The sequence below is a fragment of the Meleagris gallopavo genome, chromosome 1 (genome assembly GCF_905368555.1).
Source record: "Meleagris gallopavo chromosome 1, MGAL_WU_HG_1.1, whole genome shotgun sequence".
NCBI classification, from domain to species: domain Eukaryota; kingdom Metazoa; phylum Chordata; class Aves; order Galliformes; family Phasianidae; genus Meleagris; species Meleagris gallopavo.
In genome coordinates this window covers 34,607,541-34,628,304 of record NC_139404.1, presented here as the reverse complement: position 1 = coordinate 34,628,304, position 20,764 = coordinate 34,607,541, and the positions used below count along the sequence as shown (strand labels likewise).

General features: G+C 39.8%; 1 protein-coding gene and 1 long non-coding RNA gene across 2 annotated transcripts; one reads left to right on the top strand and one right to left on the bottom strand.

Moving 5' to 3' along the window:
• Positions 1-1,471: 1,471 nt before the first annotated feature.
• Positions 1,472-5,392, top strand: IFNG (interferon gamma). The gene is made up of 4 exons (XM_003202048.4): positions 1,472-1,594; positions 3,414-3,482; positions 3,823-4,002; positions 4,642-5,392. The coding sequence occupies exons 1-4, from the start codon at positions 1,472-1,474 to the stop codon at positions 4,762-4,764; spliced, it is 495 nt and encodes a 164-aa protein (XP_003202096.1). The 3' UTR covers positions 4,765-5,392.
• Positions 1,508-13,739, bottom strand: LOC146545250 (uncharacterized). Its single transcript, XR_014882457.1, has 3 exons — positions 13,638-13,739; positions 8,411-9,031; positions 1,508-4,444 (listed from the first exon to the last, which is right to left on the bottom strand). It is a non-coding gene; the product is annotated as an uncharacterized LOC146545250 (long non-coding RNA).
• Between the last annotated feature and the right edge of the window lie 7,025 nt (positions 13,740-20,764).

The window sequence follows — 20,764 nt, the reverse complement described above, 5'->3', positions numbered from 1 at the left end:
AAATGGCAATTTTCTGTTTGCAGTGGTCATAGCAGCCTAGACTTACCCTGTACATGGAGATCTTCTTTCAACCCGCAGACAAAAGCTATTAATAGAATTAATGGCCATTTCTTGAGGTTGGAGGTGCTGTAGAGGAAGAGGACAACTTATTGTAAGGAACATTTGAAGACCCATCCAGGACTGTGCTGGGGAACTCAGATCACTCTTGTTGGTAGCCACTTTGAGTCCCTTCTGTTTCTCATGGGCTACAGATATCCTCCACTGAGGACTGTGCTCACATCTTCCTCCTTACTAATCCTCTCTCTTTTGCTTTTTTTCCTACAAGATTCTTTTTCTCATGAGTCTATTACCCACCCTGCATTCATTTACTACAGCCTGAAATTACTCTGACTTCATTATAAAACTCTGCACAGTGAGCTTTTTTTTATCTAATGATATTTCTCAAAGCAGAGTTCAGTGCCTACACAAGAACTCCATCTCCAATAATCTTCAACAGATATGTTGCAGGGGTCTATATACGCTTGGAGATCATCTTGTCTGCTTCCACTGGGCTTTTTTGAACAACGTTCTTCTATTTTCATATTTCCCATATGTAAATGCAAGTTAGTATGCAGGTGAGGAACTACAATCATCCATGGCAACACTCCTAGCAATTAAGTCATTTTTAAACTGTTTTAATTTTCCAAGTTAAAGTCAATAAGGATATAGTCTAGCATCAATACTCCAAGTGCACTTACAGCACTTGACACAGATGAGTAGAAAATATCCTGCTTTTGCAGATAGTTGGGAATCATAGAGATATTTAGTATATCATTGCATCCATGCTAAAACACATTTTTCTTTAAGCCTAGTTTGAATTCAGGAGTAAATAATGAGAAAGAGCTAGAATAGACTTTAGACTATGGAAAGAATGAAATTACTGTTTCATGAAAGGACAGCACTAAGGAGATTTAAAATTTAAAATGATTCTGTTTTATGCCACAGCAGTCTCAGTGGTTACTTTAAAAGAATACCAGAAATGAGTTGACTGTTATACTGACCCCTTAACTACATGATATGATTTTTCAGATAGCTTGTACGAGTATGCCTGAGCCACAAGGGATACTCTCAATCAGTATCATAATTTCCCTCTTTTTCCCCACCACGAGTAAAAAAAATTTCAGAAATTGCCACGTAAATTTTACCCTCTGATGAACCACTGAAAAATTTTCTTTAAGAAAGACACTTTCGAGGGATTCTCTCAACCAGCCCATAGCAAAATCTTATCTAACACTATCTTGGCTAAATATACACAGCCTGTGATGACGAAATAAAAAATTTCAAGACCAGGTATAAATACCACTGACAGGCAGATGAAGTTCATTCGTCTACTTTCTTCTAATAGAAGATATAACTATTAGAAGCTGAAGCTCACTGAGCTTATATCTCTCAGAAGTTATCTGAGCATTTGAACTGAGCCATCACCAAGAAGATGACTTACCAGACTTACAACTTGTTTGTTCTGTCTGTCATTATGATCTATTATGGACATACTGCAAGTAGTCTAAATCTTGTTCAACTTCAAGATGATATAGACAAACTGAAAGCTGACTTTGTAAGTATTGCCTTCTACTGCATTTTTCTCCTCCTTCTGCTTCTTGTGCTGTAGATATGAAAGCAGTAGTGCTGCAGAGCACTGCTTGTCCTAGACCTCAGTGTGTATCAGTATAGGATATAGGGTGATTATAGAATTATTAGAATTATTTTTTGTTACTTTTTTTTTTTAACAATAATATTGTCAGTTTCTTTGGTTTTCTCAGCTTTTGCTCTCTCACTAGTATGATTCAGTTCTTCTTTCAGTTTTTCATACAGTGACTGTTAATGCAGCAGTTTGCATTTATTTCAGGGACACTCCACCTTTCACAAGAGCGTCTCCCAGCCCCATTTGCTTTTGAATTCATGAAATATTTTATTACAAGAAATCTTAATACAGTTTATTATGAATGAAACTTGACTCAATTCTATTCAGATGCAATTTACTGCCACTTGAACAACCGCCAGGCATCCTGATTTCATGGCTGTGACTATAGTCTGTTGTGGAAGTGTTAAGCAATAGTGCCTTTTTTTCAGACTGAATTTTGATAACTTAATGACTGTAATAGTAATTCACCTGTCTTCAACCAGGAGGCATTGAAGAAGTCCACAGCTGATTTCAGCTGGGATTAGTCATAGAGATAAGAGATCTATAGTAGCGGCACTTCATCTTAATCTTTCATCTTAATATACCTTTGGTTTTGTTTCTGTTTTTCTTTAATCACATGAAAGTCACACAAGAGTCTGCTCCTATTTCCAGCTCTGATTTTTCAGAGTTTTGTGCATGTGAAAATTGAGATTTAGTAGTCAATGAATCACCTCAGAGATGTGGTTTAATACTTCATTATTCCGAACTGCCAGGAGACCAGCTGTAAAATTGGCCTTACATCCTAAATTTGTCGTTAGTACAGATAAGAGACTTTCATACTAGAATATATAGAACTCGGTCTGAGAGATACTAAGTGCTGATGAGCTTCTGGCAGAGAAATTAAAAACTGCAGTTGGCAGCAGATGCTTGCCAGCCTTCAGAGCTGCAGAGTCAGCTTTGGCAAAGTGCTCGGCACCAGCAGCCTATCAGCCTGCGGGGTTACCGTCAGCCTGCAAGCTTTCCCATTACACTCACAGTATTTAAATTAACAAGCAGATGAAAAAGGAAATAGCAGCTGTTGTATATAAAAAGAAAGACAAAACATAGAAAAGGAAATGATTAAGTTTGCCCTTCCTTGGTGGGAGAATTGTACTGTTCTTTGTTTCCTAGAGCCTGTCACAGTGTGTGGCTAACACCTGATGGTTAGACTCTGACCCTGCAAGCCTCTCGGTAGCCCACAACTCTTACATATCCCCGTATCTGACTGTGGGCTACTGGGCTATTCTCCAGTTTTGCAAATGGTAGTTTTACAGTATAGTTTTATAGTTAATTCCTCTTTGTTCCACGTGAGATTTTACTGAGACAGGGTGAATTCAAGCCTGCAGGTGCGACCAGATCTGACCATGCCTAGCCAGCTGCTGGGCTTAATAAGTTTAATTCTCAGCTGCCAATAACAAAACTGACAGAGAACATTCAGTAAAATATGGTGGTGAATGCTCTGTTCATAAGCTGTATCAGAAGATTACATTTAGAAGAAGACTAATGGAGTTTTTGTTACTATATAGTCATCTAATGTGATTTAGTGCTAAATCTCATTGCAAAGTAACTCAGAAGCCAAAGCATTGCAATAATTACACATTAGTGGTGCAAAAATCACGTGTCTGTGTTTTTTACAGTTCATTTGAATGGAGAACACTATTTGCCTTGCAGTAAATAGCATTTGTATAACAGATGCTTATGTTCTCTGTTGCAGAACTCAAGTCATTCAGATGTAGCTGACGGTGGACCTATTATTGTAGAGAAACTGAAGAACTGGACAGAGGTGAGTCAGAAAATGTCATGAGCTCTGAAGGGCACTTTTGGTAAAAAGCAGCTCCAAGGTGAGTGTAACCAGCCTGGGCAGAGAGAACACAAGCAGAGGCTGCTTCAGTAGCTCGGAAATGAGAAAGCAGCTTCCCTTAAAACGCATCTCTTAAAGTTCAGTGTGCTTTATGCTGCACCATGAACTGATCCTGAGGTACAGCCTAGCCCCAGAGAGGACTTACAGCATCTTCTTAGTCATGCTGTCACTAGAGGCAGAGAGGACCTTGGATTTTAGTTTCCTTCATTTTCCTTTTGATGGTCATTCACAGACCTTTCTTTTTGATTGCATTCTTCAACAGAGAAATGAAAAAAGGATCATACTGAGCCAGATTGTTTCAATGTACTTGGAAATGCTTGAAAACACTGACAAGTCAAAGCCGCACATCAAACACATATCTGAGGAGCTCTATACTCTGAAAAACAACCTTCCTGATGGCGTGAAGAAGGTGAAAGATATCATGGACCTGGCAAAGCTTCAGGTAAGACTCTTTGTCTGCAAAGGCACTTGTGACCTTGTGTTTTCCAGTTTAGAGTCCTGACGCAAGGCAGCGTTGGTTTGGTAATGCACCTGGTAACCCCCGGCTGGCTCCACTTGGGCTGGAAAGTATGATGTTTCCACTGCGTGTGGGGAATCGCACTGGAGCTACTCACCCCGAGCCTTACCAGAGCCTGGCATAGAGACACTGGCAGCTGCTCCTGGTGGATAGAAATTGGGTTGGGAAGTTGTGTCTGGCTACAGCACATCTCTGTGGTCTTTGGGTCACCCAGATTGTTGGATGAGTGCTTGTGGTGTGAGTCACCAACCTCTGCTGATCCCTGTGCTCTGAAGGAGCTGGCTGCTGGTGGGTACCGCAGGCACATCACAAAGCAGCAACGATCACAGAGTACCTCCATTGCACAGTATGTGCTTGGTCTGTTACACTGCAAAATAACAGAGAAGGCAGAAAACAGAAATCTGTGAAAAAGCGCTTCTTAGTTTCAGGAACCAGACGGTAGAATAACTGAAAGTTTCCAGTTTCTGTTCTATGTCATCAGCAGTTTAGCCTGAAGGATGCAATCCGTAAACAAATATAGCTCTTGGTGTGACCTTTTTTCTGTCTGTTTCTTGCTCAAAACAGATGAATGACTTGAGAATCCAGCGCAAGGCTGCAAATGAGCTGTTCAGCATCTTACAGAAGCTGGTGGATCCTCCAAGTTCCAAAAGGAAAAGGAGCCATCCTCAGAGGAGATGCAATTGCTAATGGCATCTTATGACCTTTTGTGCTCAACTATTTTAAATTTTACAATGCACAATTTTTATTTTTTGATTTTTTTAACTGAGCTTTTATACATTTATTTATTAATATTTAAGTATTCTAAATAATTATTTATATTTAAAAGAAAACAAACAATGAAAGTATTTATACCTCCTACTGCTATGTAAGAAACAATTTTGTCTTAAAATCCTGTCTATCTGTTATATGTTTGTTGACCTGAAAATACTGAATGAGGTGATGTTTACCATGTTTCTGTGTGGAAATATTGAATTGACGTTGATACTGCACTCAGGAAAACCCATTTATATCTGCTCAGTTCTAAGCATGTGTAAATCCAAATCAAGGGAATAGACTTGTGTTAAGGTGAGAAAATGCTGAAGCACTTTTCTGAACTGGGATCTGGGTTATTTATTGCTGATAATTATTGTTATGCACTGAAGCAACTGAGAGGCCAGGCTACTTGGCAGCTCCAGGAGTTGTGACAAACTCTATTGCACTGACTTAACTTCAACTCACTTATTATGAATGTCTCTGTACTTTTTTGTATTGAATCATCTAAGTGTGTCTGACATCATTTTATTTATTTGGAAGTAGCAGTATGGAAGATTTTATCTTAAGGACTATATTTTTGTACTTGAGTATTATTTAAAACTTTGGATTTCACGATGAAAGATTCTTAAAATTTGGATATTAAATAAAGAAAAGAAGAAAATAATTAAATGTTCTTGAGCTTTTATTCACCAGAATCTCTGTGAAAAGTAGAATTCCAATTTTGCTTGATGTTGTCACAAAAGACAGCCCTACACAGGTAGAAAGCATATTTCAGTTCCTTCTCTCTGCCCAAGGTCTGGAAATGGATTTGAATAGTCCCAGAGGCTTAGGCTTGGGCTTGGAGAGGGGAGTTTGTGAGACTTACCCATTTTCAGGACTCAAGGGTGCTACCAAATAAATGATCTAAAGGGTAGACTGGTTGAGCTGACTGGGAACAGGGCAGGATTTCTTTGGGATTCCTGCTAACATAAGACTTCTAATCCACCCCAAACTTTGGCTGAAACTATAAAATGAAGCAGTAACACATCACTGTGCCCAAAGTTTAGTTGCTATAAACCCAGTGGGTTTCACTACAATCCCTGCAGCCTTTTCTACTTCCTCAAGCCCAGTTGTCTCCCCTGATGTAAGACACCTTCATTCATGACCCCATTCTATAGTCATAACAAAGTGACTCAGTAATCCTGGAGACTTGAATTGATTTTGAAGGAAACAGCTGTTCTTGTTTGTACTCATCACAACCATGCATGTGTTTGTGACATGCAAGTGATATAATGCTGTGGGATTTCTCCAGTTTATGGACTACACACGAGAAACCTCAGTACGCATTTAACATAGGTAATGGGTCTTTCTGTGTATGCATCTTTCTGTGAATGTACTGTTACACGAGGTGTTACTGAAAAGGGAACAAACAGCTGTCCTCCAGGGAAGCAAAACCAGCTGCAGCAGCTTCTGTATGAAGGAAGGGAAAGGAACAAGCCAAAGTTTCATTAGTCACTAACAGTGAAGCAATGAGTCTCTCTGCCCCTCCTGCATAAATGAATTTTTGGAGTTTACAGCCAGAACTGGTTAGGAGCTCAAAGGGAAATTCCCTGTTTTATTAGACTACAAACTGAACTCTCTATCTCTTTCCACTCCTTTTCAAAGGGTTCCACCAGAAACAACTAAAGGCAACTGCTATACATCTAACAGAGATAACATTTTCCCATCCATCCTCCCTCAGCTGTCCATACCCATGCAAAATGCCGTTCTCTGCTCTGTGCCATCAGATGTATTTCTGCTGCTACCCCATCAAATCTGGCTCAAATAGCTGGCCGTTTTGGGGGCAGGTAGTTGCTCAGGCACATCATGTTGCACCTCCTCTGAGCCTTCCCTACCCAGTGTTAGTCTGTAAGACCAGTTCTGCAGGGTGCTTAATATAATGTGCTGAACCAGCTGTTCCCAGTTTTGTTCCATTAATGTGATAAATATGCTAGATGAGAACACCATAAAAATACAACTTCACAAGAGCATGTTTTTCCTCTCAGTTGTGTACAAATGAGGGGAAACACATTTAACATGAAAGCCTGTCAGATCTTCTTTCATATCCAAGGGAGTCCTGGATCTCCTGCATCGTTCCTCATAATATCCAACTAAGGAAAGCATTTCCAGCTAAACTATATTTAAGTGCAAAATGAATTTTAATGGTTGCCCTAAACCTTTTCAAAGAGAAGAACAGTGGCAATGCTGGACACTTCTACAGTTTGTACAATTTTATCCAGCGATGCAGCCTGGGAGAGCTAAGAGATGTGTGTGCACAGGAGTGAGATGGTATCATCTACTCTGTGGTAGTTATAGTTAGAGAAGGAAAATAAATGGTTTTAAAAAATGGATTGATTCAGATTGTTTCAGAAAGCCTGTGTATTTGATGTACCACTTCTGCAGTACATTAACTCTGCCCCTGCTCTCCTCTCCTCCACATGGCTCTTCACAATCTTCACTTTGAACCTGATATTCACTCTTCTCACCCCACCTTGAGGCTGTGAGGGACAAGGAGAGCCTCTCTAATCCCTCTGACTGACTCCTGCATTTAGACATTCACATTTCACTCCACCACTGAGTTGTCTCTGTTGCAGGCTGAGCAGTCCTCAGCATGCAGTTGTCTTCCACGCAACAGCCATGCCATCGCTTTGCTCCTTTCTATTGATTCTACTGATTGTTTTTGAGATGTTTTCCTGTATTCTCTTTGAGATAAGGAACCAGGGCCATATAATGGGCTGCAGTCATGCTGTGCCATAATGATTTCTGTTTTCTGACGATTCCTTCCTAACGATTGCTAGTTTTCTATTTGACATTTTTACTAGTACTCGGACAAAATAATTTTTTTACAGAGCTGGCTGCTGAAATCCTAAAATTTTGGTCCTTAAAACACACGAACTTATTCAGCACCTGTCATTGTGTGTGTAAAATGAAGATTGCTTTTTCTCATGTGTGTAATTTTGTAATCATCAGCACTGATTTCAATCTGCCAATTTACTGCCTTTTCACTCAGTATTTTAAAGTTCTTTAACAGTTCTCTGCAGCTGGACCTCCTCTTTGCTACACTGAATATCTCAGTACATCAGCAAACTGTCTTATTCCACAGTTCACCCCATTACCCAAATTTCAGGTGGCCAAATTAAAAAGCACAGGCCCAGGCATGCCTTCTCATTATTAAACTCACTCAACTGCAAAACCCATACGCTGAGCCCTGTGCTTTATTTCTTGTCTTTTAACCAGTTGTACGCTTATGTGAGGCCTTTGGTTTTACATAACAACTCAGCTTCACTGGCAGCTGTTCTGTGAGAGTCAGTGGAGACTCTAGCAGATTCAAGGAGATGATATTTTGACTCTGCCCTGACTCTAGCTTAACAGTGAGGTGTGACTTCCTTTCATAAACGTCATATTTATTAATTTCTTGTGCACCACATTTATCCACGAGCCCACTCTGTCTCGAAATTGCATGGTATGGATGTCAACTTTACTGGTTTGCAGATCGCTGGGATTCCCCTGAGACATTTCAGATAACTGATAGCCAATAGGACCACTTTGTGTAGGTACAAACCTTGTGCCTACAGTTTGTAGTTCAGCCGTTTCACTCCAGAATCCTGCAAGACTCCTGGGTCAGCGCTGTCATTTCAGATTTGTCCTACTCACCCTCTTCTCCCGAGTGACTCTTCCAGGAGTGACCATGCTTTTATTTTGGTTTTGACCAGTGGGAGATAGGGGAAATGGAATGTCCAAAAAAGGGCTGCAAGTTGAAAACAACCCAAACCTGGCAGAGTGGGGTTTTCAGTCTAAAATAGCTACTCATACAAAAACTCTCACATCTCTGCTACCTTGTATGAGACAGAGGAGTGGTAACAGCAACTTCTGCAATGCATAGGATGTACGTAGGCTGCTGAAGTAGGTGAGGAACAGCATAAGGGTTGAGCAACAGCAGCAAGTACGACTTCTGTGTGCAGCTTGTCCTAAAGCAGCATAGGGAAATATGACCCCCAATTTTCCAGCTTCCTCTTTTCTTCTTTTCTTTCTGAGGTGCTCTCTCACGGTGAGCATATTCTTCCTGGGAAGACATAATGAAGGCTTGTGCTGGAAATTTAACTGTAGGAGTAAACCGGGTCATTCCTTGATCCATGGCAAAAATGATTGTAGGTGTACCGTGGCCACGCCATGCCTAAGGGAGCTCAAAATAAAAAAGATTTCAGTTTCCTGTTGCACAAAGTAACTCCAGCTCCTCTCCAAACTGCATTACAGATAAACATTCTGTTTGAGAGGTTTTATGTAATTATTCCCACAGGAAAATATTCCTGAAAGAATGCATCGTCTCTCTCCCATAGGTTCATGTGCCATGAGTCCCAAATCGATGACACTTGGAAGGAAAGCCATTCCATGACTCACAATTTTATGTTATCCTCAGGCTGTTAATCTCACTGGCTCTAAGGAAATTCCCCCAGATGCATTCTTCTTATAGGTCTCTGAAGGTTAAAAGACAGATATTACCAACTGACATCTTTCTCTACGCTATGTGCAGCTCTCTCCTCCATTCACTTTCTCATTCTCCCTGCATTAGCTGCTGATCCTGTAATACCACACTGAGCTGCCCTCCATAGATTTCTTGTCTCAAAGTCTTCATATAGGTGTTGGTGATTAATGTTCTTATGGGAGCAGGTTAAGACTCATCATTTTATTTTCATCTTTAGATGGAGCATTAAATAGAAATACTCTGCAAATAGTGCTTTTTCAGAAAGTTAAAATCTACTTTCAGTTTTTTATTAAACATCCTCCCAAGTTGGTCTACATTTAGATGACTACACTATCTCAAGAAAGCTTGAGTCTAAGTTGAGTGGTGTAATTAACATAACAAATACGAACAAGAGTTGAAAATTCAGCTACAGGGCTAAACAAACACTAGAGAACTCAGTCTGAACCAATTTGTTGCAATGTCAATGTACAGTTCTTCAGTGTCTCTAGTGAAAATCCAACCCGACATTGTTCACTTGACCTATAGTTCATCATTCAGGTTTGTTGCTTAAGATTCCTAAGTCGGTTGATTTCAAAGTTCACAAAAATCAATGGAAATTTTTATTTATTTATTTAAAAGTTATATAAATTGTGTTCTAGACATATTGTATAAGACTCTTATTTTTTTCAAGAAGTGGGCGCAAACAATTGAATAAATAAATAAAGGAACCAGTATGGAAGAGGTTGTGACTTTAATACAGGTATTACACATTCGTGACTTCATACCAAAAAGATCACCAGTGTTTTCTTTATTTGTTGCTTATATTTCCAGACTCTTGTTAGTCTTTCATAAACAAATTGAAAAGAACTTAATGCAAAGGAGAATATTCCTATTTCCTAAATAATCTCTAAACTCTCCAAATTTACACCTGCCATAAACACCTCAGAAGCAGGAAGAACGTGAGCAGCTTTACATCATCAGAAAACAACTATTTGTCATGGGCTGCATTTAATTTGGATGGTCTTGCAGTTTGATTCTTCAGTCAAGTTTCTCTTATGGACACTCCAGATACCCAGGGAACACTTTTTACCTAATACTGGAAAGATTTGTTTACTCACTGTAAAGCTAAGTTGTTCTGGTTTTGATTACAAATGAATGTGTTAAACTCCTTTCCCTCATTAAAAACAGTGGATGAACATTTGGAATAAAATGGTTGTGAATTTCAGGAAGAGCTCTCTTTTAATGATAAACGACAGTATTCTCAAAAATACATAAAGGACCAGAAAACAATTAAAAATGTGGACAGTAGTTTACAGAGATTTGTTGAAAATACATAAAATACATCTGCTTTATGTTGTTCATATAATGTTGTCTTAGTTTGTAGATTAATAGGGAATTATTTTATGAGAAATGGTCTATGAACTAACAGATTTCTGTGGTTTCGTATTTGAAACAAACAATGCTGAAGGTACATGCATACTATCCATCTGATGAAGTTCCTGGTATCTACCTAGCTGCTGTTTTTTTCTTTTTCTTTTTCTTTTTCTTTCCATAAACATTGCAAAAAATTATTTGCTTCTTGAACATTGCAGAAAAATACCTTGGTATATTTATGAGATGATATTTTTCACAAGTGGCTAATGACATGGATATAAATGGAAATAATTACTCATTTTAAAACTTCTAACTGATCTTCTTATCAAGCTAGCTCTTTGTTTTCAGAGTGTTCCTATGAATTCTAAAATGATGTATAGACCAACCGCACAAATGCTACATGAACAATTAGGAGAATTAAGACTCAGGCATTTGTGTCTTTGTCTCTAAAATAAGTTATACTCAGAAAGGATATGTAAAAGTTAATTCAGCAAAGTACTTCTATCCAGTGATTGAGGCTGCTTCCAAATAAATATTTACCACATCATTGAAAAGCTTTGAAGTCTTTGGAAGTCCAAATATACTGTCATTTTCACTTTAACATCTATCAAAAGCCCTGTCTCAAACCAGAGGTGCTCTTGAAGACAGTGGAAGGGTCCATTTGAACTTGTAGTGCTGAGAAGTAGCTCTACACTCCCTCTACCAGTGTTCAGTAGCTCTAGGTACTCTTGTCATCCATATAGCAATCTCTTCACATATTTGTTAGACCATGTATGACATCAATTCATGTATTTTCAATTTTGCTAGGTCGTTTTCTGCTCTGAAGTGGCTTTTCTCATAAACTTTCCGAAATTATATGAGCAAATGGCTGACATTACAGAAAAGGCATATTTCTGACTTTTCTGTCAGCATGATCTATCCTTTCCAGGTCAAGGGGCTTGTGTGTATTTCTCTGCAAAGTGGCAGGGATCTTAGGAAGCTTTGAGTCAGGATCTCCATCTGAATCAGTGCTCATCTCTGGATAGTACGAAATATGCAGTGCATTCACCCTGCCCTCTTGCTGCATAGACAGCTTTGCTCCTGCTGCTGTCTTTGCTCTACTCTGGCCTCATGCCCTGGATGAATGAGCTACAGCTGAGCTACAGCTGAGCTTATTGGTTCAGATAGGAAAACAAGGAAGGTTTTGATCCAGTTTTAACCTTCATCCTCAGTTCTTGTTTCTGTTTCAAATTTTCACAGCTGCCTTGTGATGGCTTTGCAGTGTGACATTTTTCCTCTGATCATCTGATTCCCTTTCTCTCTCACTCCCAGGGAAGTTCCCCTGATTGTTCTTCTCATTTGGTCACTTCTAGAGCTCAGCCTCCCAGATCTGACGAATAGGGCCCAAACCCACCATTTCCTATTTCACAGAATAGTTAAGGCTGGAAGAAAACCACTAAGATCATCAAGTACAACTGTCAACCTCTCATCACCACACTCACTAAACCTTGTCCCTCAGAGCCACAGATTTGCATGTTTATTGCTCTGCTTTCCCTGAGATGTGACTCCACTTATGTTGGCTGGGGACATAAGAAATCTCTAGCAACAGATGACTACTACACAGTTGTTTGCAAGTGTATATTAATACACGCATGTTAGTTTTTAGAAATGTCTCTGCCAACTCTTTCTCAACCCTCCACCTCCATGCTTTAAGAATGTTCATGATTCAGCCACACAATTTGGTAGTTTTTAAAAATACTTGATATTATGACCACTCTCATTGCATCCTATTCTTTACTCTTTTTATTGCATTCACCTGTCCACTGGATTTATGCAACATAGCATAACAGCTTTTAGTTGGGACAAAAGGTGTTGTGAGCTCCTAACAAACAATATCAGCAGTTTCAATGAGTTGATACTGTTACGCTTTGAACCTTCCATCTTTCATGGTATCCATTAATCGAAGAGACTCTTACTCACCCACATAAGAAATAATGAGTCTAAATATTAAGTGTGGGAGTTCTACTTCTTGTCTGGCCGCACCTTCCCTGTAACTAATTGGTTTTATCTTCATAGGAAAGTCTGTGGTTTTTGCTGCTTTTTACCATTATTTTTTTCTCCCTGGTAGTTATTCTTAGTTTGTCTCTGAGTTAGACGAGTCCTCCTGTACAATGCCTCCCCTCCTGTAGGAATATGCAAAGGCATATATAATAAATTCAACATCTAAGTAGCTTTTTGTATTCCGAAATACCAGCCAGACACAGTTCCAGTTTTTCACCTCCAATGAGGACTGAGAGGTGGCTTGGTGTTTATAAATGTTTGACATGCTGTCAGTCCAAGAAGAAAGATGAATTTCCATTTCGCTGCAGTCCTGCATTGCCACCCCAAAGAACTGGCACACAACGGATGATGCACAAGATGCTATAAGAGATGCACACACTCACACAACTTGTCCAAATAATGTCTTTCAGTGGCAGAATTAATTCACTTATGCGAAGTATCTGGACAACAAATTTGAGTTTTAACCATAGATAAAATTGTTGCAAAGGAAACACAAGCTCTCATGTGTTTGAGAAGACTGTGGTGAGGAGAAGGATTGTGAAAAAATTGAAAGCTAAAAGTCCAAGACCAGACCCCACCTGATGTTCAGCCTGGTTTAGTATCATCTCTTCTGCTTCAGAGTGCCAAAAACAAGCCTCATTTTCTTTCCATCAGACACAGAACTTTAAGAACTGCTGAACAGCCTGGACAGAAATTCACTGCTGGGCTGAGCAGCCAAGGCCCCGCCAGGAGCACTGCGTGCAGTGCAGCTCTGACTCCCTCCTGCCCCCAGCTTGCACAAGCAGCAAAACAACAGAAAGGCTAAATATATACTTTGTGAAATGGAGGGTAACCACTACCATGGCTCACAGAGACATATGTCTCAAAGGAGCCACTGATTCCCTGCATCTCCCTAATGCACTGCATTACATACCTGCTGTTGTTGGACCACTTGCAGGAAGACGTGATCGAGATAACTGCAACAGTTTTGAGGTGCAGGCACTTTTATCAAGGAGAGAAATGAATCCCACTCTAGTCTTAGTCAGATGTGGTCAAAGCTAAGTAGTGAGCACAGTCTGCAGCAAAGGAGCAAAGAGTTCAAATGCAACACATTAAAGTGGAACAAAAACCTTCCTATTTATGTGCTGTTTGGTGTAGCTATTTGTATAAAAAAGGTACTAAACTAACACAGGGCTATTGAACAAGTCATCTTGCTGATTCATATAGGTAAAGAGAAAACGGACTAATTAAAGAACACGGGCACCAAAAAAAGTCTGTGGTTACTTTTCCAAGATGTTAAAGAGTAACAGTGAAAATGAATTGCTGTCAAAGCAAGGATAATTATTAGAGCAAAGGGGCAACACATTATTTCATTATTTCATTTTGAATTCTAAATTATTTGAAGGCAGTATCTCCTGTCGATTGATAATACTTTACAAGAAAAAAAGTATAGGTTCATAATCTCTAAAAATCCCTTTTCAAAAAATTGTACTGAAATGGATATCTCCTGTGGCAATTACAAATAGCTCACATACCTCAGACACATCTGCACTGCAGATGCAGAAAGGCAAAGCAAATTAAAATTACAGAGTGGGCTCTCCCATCTGAAGAATAAAGAAAATATGGCTGGAGAGAAATGTGTTTAACAGCTGGAAGGCAAAGAGGAGGAACTGCACAGAGGTGCAAGTGCAAAGCAATTGCAAAGGGAGCATTCAACCTGGCAGCTGTGAGAAAACAGAGGAGCACATCTTAAGAGAGCCCACCCAGGGGTAGGAATCCATGGGGGAACAATGTTGGGTCCCCTACCTGGGGAACTAGGGAGAGCAGCCCAAAGTTCCAGAGTGGCAGACTGATGCAGGCTGATTGCTATGTTGCCTTTATTCCTGCAACTGAGTAATCAGCTCCACAGCTGAAGCACAAACCAATCCAGCTTCAGAGGCAGACAGAGTGTGTGTGCATGGAGCTCTGAGCATGTACATTCAGTTCCTGCTGCTTTGGAAGAGGTTGAATTCATTGTATGTCTCTATCTAGCACCTTCAACCCTTCCTTTCCTGCCAGCACTTGTTTTCCAAGGAAGATAATATTATTTTTTGTAACTGGAAAGCTATCTATGTTGATTTACCTATGTTTAATAATTGATAGTAGTGAAGAAATTTATGTCTGTAATTTAATTGATTTTGTATTTTCTTAGCTGGATTACTTGTGCTTAAGCTAAAGCAGCAGTTATTCATGTGACTTCAGCTGGAAATGACTCATTTCCATGTTCTTGAGCAGTTACCACCGCAGGGTTGGGTTTCCATCCAGAGTACACCTGTTTGCTGAGCAAACAAGATTCCCTAGAGGTGACAAGCTGGGTTGCAGAAGCCATGACAATAACTTCATTAGTCTTGCAGAATTTTGAGTTTTGTCAGTTTACACTGTCTAAAACCTAAACTTTGCGCAAAAGCTTGCCTCGCAAGACTGACGCCTTTGTTTAAGGTAGAATTTTAAGTTTCCCAGATGGAGACCTTGATAACAGCATTTCATTGTATCATTTTTGAGAAGGAGAAAAGTAAAAACTGAGTTTTTCCTACTTTTCTTTGTTAAAAGTTGCTTACATAATACAATGTTTAACATTACATTCATATTTCTCTCAAAAAAGCAAGGTACATATCCCAATGGAAAGGTTAATGAGGCTAGTATCCAGAAGAGAAGTACATAGGGACAAAAGGAAACCTGAGAGGTTTGCATTTCATGCTCCAATCCCTTGATGAAAAAAGTCACAGAAAATATAATGGGTTTATTGAATTTGTTGTTTCAATTGACAAGAAAATTTCAACTTTTTTTGGTAGTATTTTTTGAATTCCTGAGAGAAACAGGCAGACCTCATCTTCTCCACTTATACAGAAAAATTCAGCTTTTCGACTCGTGACATTCCAGCTTGAAGCTCTTAAATCTTTTGTTTTTTTTGCCTTAGCCTTGTGCTGTTTGGAAATATGATCAGGATATGCCACACAAGGCTTACCAATTTCCCCAAAGCAAAGGCTACATCCCACAGCAGCTCAATGATCTTTAAGGTGTCTTCCAATCTAAGCCATTCTGTGATTCTACAGTTCTTCTTGAGTCTTGAGCTTACAGTAGGCTGTGGAGTCAAAAACATATACAAGAGATCAGTGCTGATTTCATATTACAAGCACAACTGCCTCAAAAAGCACACTCTTTATAAAGGGAACAGCTACCAAAATTTTCAAGAAAGCAGATGGAAAATGGTAGATTTAGTAGAACCCGGGTAGGTCTCACCAGCTTGAGTGTACACATTTGTCTGAGCATCTTTTGACAGAAACATGGTAGCCCTGAGTTTGAAAGACCAACATGAAGCTGACTCTTGGCTCTGTAAGACCTTTATCCCAAAGGTAAAGCATACTTGCTGATAATTTTTACCAAATCAACAGGAAACCACTGTCCACGTTCTCATATAATTGGAAACTGGATGCCATCAGGTTCTAAAATCACTCAAGTCTTTTCTTAGAAATGATATAAAACCTGATATAGTTCAATGTGTGAAATACCGGAGAAAAAAACGGTCTCCAGATACATCTCTGCAGTGCACAGGAAATGAGAGGAAGGATAAAAAGCCAAGCAATTGTGTACAGGTAGATATGACATGAAGGAAAAAGGGAAATTTGTTGAAGGATGCAGTGGTGATGGCCACATGGCTAATATGACACAGTGCAAAAAGTAAGATTAAAGCACCATGAATCAGCATAGTCAAGACAAGACTGCATTGCTCCAGCCCAGGAAAAGGGTGCTGAATATGATGGAATATGAAGGTAAAATAAAAACTTGGCTGTTAAATTTACCTGTGTGGATGGAAGAAGTGCTGTATTTGGTGGCATTATATTTGTAGACTTCGTAGAACTTGCAAGACAGTAAGGATGTGAAGACCCAAAGAATGCTGATCTGAAGGAGACACATGACTTGCAGGCCTGAGGAAAAGTTGCTAGCCTGGATCTAAAAGTGATTGACGAGTAGAAAATTATGATTTCATTTGACTGCACTAAGTGTTGGTCATTCATGAAGAGATTTTAGTTTGGATAGAAAAAGATGAATTCAAGGAGTGGAGCAGGTAGTCCTCAGAAAAGATAGTGGTTGAATGTATACCTATGAATGAGATCAAGAAGAAACGAAAGTGAGAGAGCTAGACAGACAAACAATAAAGAACAGGCGTCTGCAACATGGCTTAAGAACCCCCTGCAAAAAGATGGGGCAGGTGATAGGGAAGATTTCCAGTTTTACATAAACAGATACAGCTACATGTAGGGATGGGGAACAACACAAAAGTCAAGGCAAAAAATGGCAGCTAACTTTTGAATTTGACTAATTATTTTATTATTTAATATATTTAATTATATTATAATTATCCTAATTTGACTTTAGGATAGTGACTGTAAGTCTGGTCAGAAAGGTCAGGAAAAACAGGGAATAGCTTCTCCAATGGAGTGTAGGAAGCAGAAGATGGAACTATCATTTGAAAAGGTAGACGCTTTCAAAGGAAACCAGTGGACATATATACACTCTGCAAAATCTCTTCAAATGTCATTTTGAAAAAATCTTAAGCCAGATTTATTAGTTCTCAAAGGAATTTAACTGATGTGGCATGAAAGAATGTGAAGAGTATGACTAAACAAATATCAAATAAAGACATGTAAGAATGGATGATGACTATCAGCTGAGGTGAGTGAAAATGAAAGCTAAATAGGGAAGGATAAAGCCATTGAAATTCAAAACTGATTAAATCAGATTTATTGTTCATTTCAATTGCGGATCAGTCTTATATTACACATTTAGCCTGTGGCACAAGGACACTGCTAGAACTCAGTCCGCATTCTTTTTGGTAGCTCTGCATCCAAACTATGGAGGTGTGTTTTCTGTTTTATCTCTAACCACCAAATTGTGTTTAGTGGAGGTTGCTGGTGTTGATTTGTTCCTTTCAGATCTGATAAAATGCAATGCAAATCACTTGTATGTGCCAGTCTTCACCAGGCTGCATCTCATGAGAAGGAAAGCAAAGGGTCTATAGCTCAGGAAGGCATTGGAGGTAACTCCATCCTTACCCACACCAGGTTATACTTTTAAATGGCTGCAGACCACTGCTATTATCGGAACTAAACACAGTCAGGAATCTGGAAAAAATCTCACTGCTTGCAAGGTCTTGGATGAGTCTGGGCTGCTCATACATACTCATGCATATATACATGCCAAAGGATGACTTCATCTTGGGATTTTTGCTACATAGCAAAGCTACAGAATGCTCCTACAAACAAAATCTCTTGAACGCATTCTGGTCTGTGTCACTGAAATAAAGAAAACCACATTTGCAAGCAGCCAGCTGTTATATATAGCTCCAGGGAAATTTCAGGACATGAAGATTACTGGACTACTGTCTCACACAGCCACAGCCTCTCTATTAGCCCCATGTGGGAGCAGGAGCCCTGTTCTCTCCTTAGCCCAGGGTGGCCCCTGGCACCCAGTTGGACAGATTGGGCAGGGGCAAAGATGGCCTGCACAGGGGGTGGTTATACCCTGCCAGAGTCTGTATTTCTCATCCCATCCCTTGCTGCCTTGCATTGCATTTCTAGCTGTGTGCAGGATGTGTAAACAGAGGGGTTTTGAAATGTTGAGTTGGAAAGATATCTAAAACACAACAAAATAGAACCAAGAAAAATGGGCTTTGAACATTTTACTTGCTCCCTACATTATGTAAACCAGTTTAAAAAGGTCATCAGGGCCTTTACCATGGCTTTCTATTATTTGAGGTCACAAAACACCACCATTTAAATAAATGTGTATTTTCCAGATGCTTTTGCATTGTGAAAACTGAGCAAAAACTGAGCAAAAGCAAACTGCTCAGCAGAGATAGCTGATAGCACCATACAGATAATTTCTGTGCAACATCTGTGCAACACCAAGGTGAAGTCCAAACATGTGCTTATCAAACCAGCATATATCACACACTACGCACTGCATATGGTTACATAGTGGATCCTCATATCCCTTTATACCAGCCAGCTTGGGCACAAGCTGCGTCTGGGCAGTGCTGCCCTCAGGCAGGAGAGGTGCTCCACCAGTTGGAGAGGACCGAGCAAGCTGAATCTCCTTCTTATCTGGATGGTGAATACAGGGACGTATGGAAGCATTTTACATAGGAATGGCCACTTGATACAAATGCTGCAAATTCTGATCACCTTCCTTGGAAAGGAGAAAAAAAAAAGCATTTTGTACCAGTGTTATTCATTATACACATAATGGTAGGCCCACTTGAAGCCTTACAGAATAAAGATCAGGATGCATATACTATCTATTAGTTATTCATATCTTACACTATCTACACCTAAGTGCAGCCACTTCTATTTAAGTCATGTGGAGGAATTCCCTTTGGCCTTGGGGCCTATGCCTCCAGGAGCCTCACACATTATAATGAAATAACGAGTAGGAAGCCACCATCATGTTCTTGTTCTTGTATGTAGCTTAGAAGGATACACAGAGTGAAACAAACTTCTTGCAGCTCCTTTTGGAGCTGACTGATCACTAGACATCTCCACCCATAACACCCTGCAAAGTAGCAACGCTTTTTGCAACAGAGGAAAATGTGTCTTAAAAATGGATTATTTGCCACCTGCTTTTTTTCACACTTGGTACAAATTGTACTAAGACAGTAGCCAGTCCAGCTGATGTGATAAATAAAACAATTTAAAAAAAATAAATAAATAAATCAAATCAAACAATATTTCTCATCTGTGAGTGGCTTGCTTAGTTTCATTTTGTATTGCTAGCCCACAGGAGGTTTACAGGAAATTTGATCTGGTAAAATGTAAATTTACCGTAATTGTGTATTAGCACCAGATGCAGCTGACCACAAGATAGTGCTTTAGAAAAAATAAGCATTCATACTAGCAGGGCAATAAATGACAGGAAACAAACCTTCCTGATGCCACCACTGCTTTTAAGCTTGTGACTCTCAGAAAAACAAAAAACAAAAAAACAAAAAAAACAAAAAAAAACAAAAAAAAAAACAAAAAAAAAAAAACAAAAAAACCCAAACAACCTTATACTCCAAAAGAACACTATGTATTCTAATGAAATTCTCACAAGCAAAAGTTATGCGATAGAGAAAGATAAACTGTTTGGGAAAGTGTTGTGCTTGTTTTGTAATCTTATCCTGTACCTCTCTGAGGTCTCATAGGAGATAACCTGTTAAGCTGAACTTGGGACATCCATTCCCTTGTGTCAGGGTGGGGAGGTGCCCTTTTCTGCCCCTGGGAGAACCAAAGACATGGTGCCACTGGAAAGCAACAAGTGGTGCTCTGGAGCTGGGCCCAGAACCAAAGCATAAATCTACACCTAGGAGCCTGTATTATGCAGAGCTCCTCTTGGCCACCACAAAAGGTGCAATCTTTGAAAAGCCCAGACAGTCCCTGAGTCACAGAATCATAGAATCATTAAGGTTGGAAAAGACCACTAAGGTCATCTAGTCCGACCATTAACCCACCACCACCATGATCATTAACCATATCTCTCAGTGCTACATCTCCACATTTCTTGAACACCTCCATGGGTGGTGACTCCACCACTTCCTTGGGCAGCTTGTGCCAATGCCTCACCACTCCTGAGAAGGCATTTTTCCTGATATCCAACCTGAACCTCCTCCATTACCTCTCATTCTAACACTGTTATAAGGGAGAAGAGGCCAACCCCCATCTTGCCACTACCTCCTTTCAGGTAATTGTAGGGAGCAATAAGGTCTTCCCTGACTGTTCTCTTCTCCAGATTGAACAATCCCAGTTCCCTCAGCTGCTCCCCATAAGACTTGTGCTCCAGATCCCACACTAGCTTCATTGCCACACTCTGGACATGCTCCAGGGCCTCAATGTCTTGTAGTGAGAGGCCCAAAACTGAACACAGTGGATGAGATACCACCTCATCAGTGCTAAGTTCAGGGGAATGATCATCTTTGTAGTGCTGCTGACTGCACTGCTTCTGATACAAGTCAGGATGCCATTGACCTTCTTGTCCACCTGGGCA

Excerpts from the sequence above, each read along its gene's own strand:
- IFNG (XM_003202048.4), top strand. The coding sequence starts at position 1,472 with ATGACTTACCAGACTTACAACTTGTTTGTTCTGTCTGTCATTATGATC. Across the intron at positions 3,483-3,822 it reads AACTGAAGAACTGGACAGAG|AGAAATGAAAAAAGGATCAT; the intron begins GTGAGTCAGAAA and ends ATTCTTCAACAG. Across the intron at positions 4,003-4,641 it reads TGGACCTGGCAAAGCTTCAG|ATGAATGACTTGAGAATCCA; the intron begins GTAAGACTCTTT and ends TGCTCAAAACAG.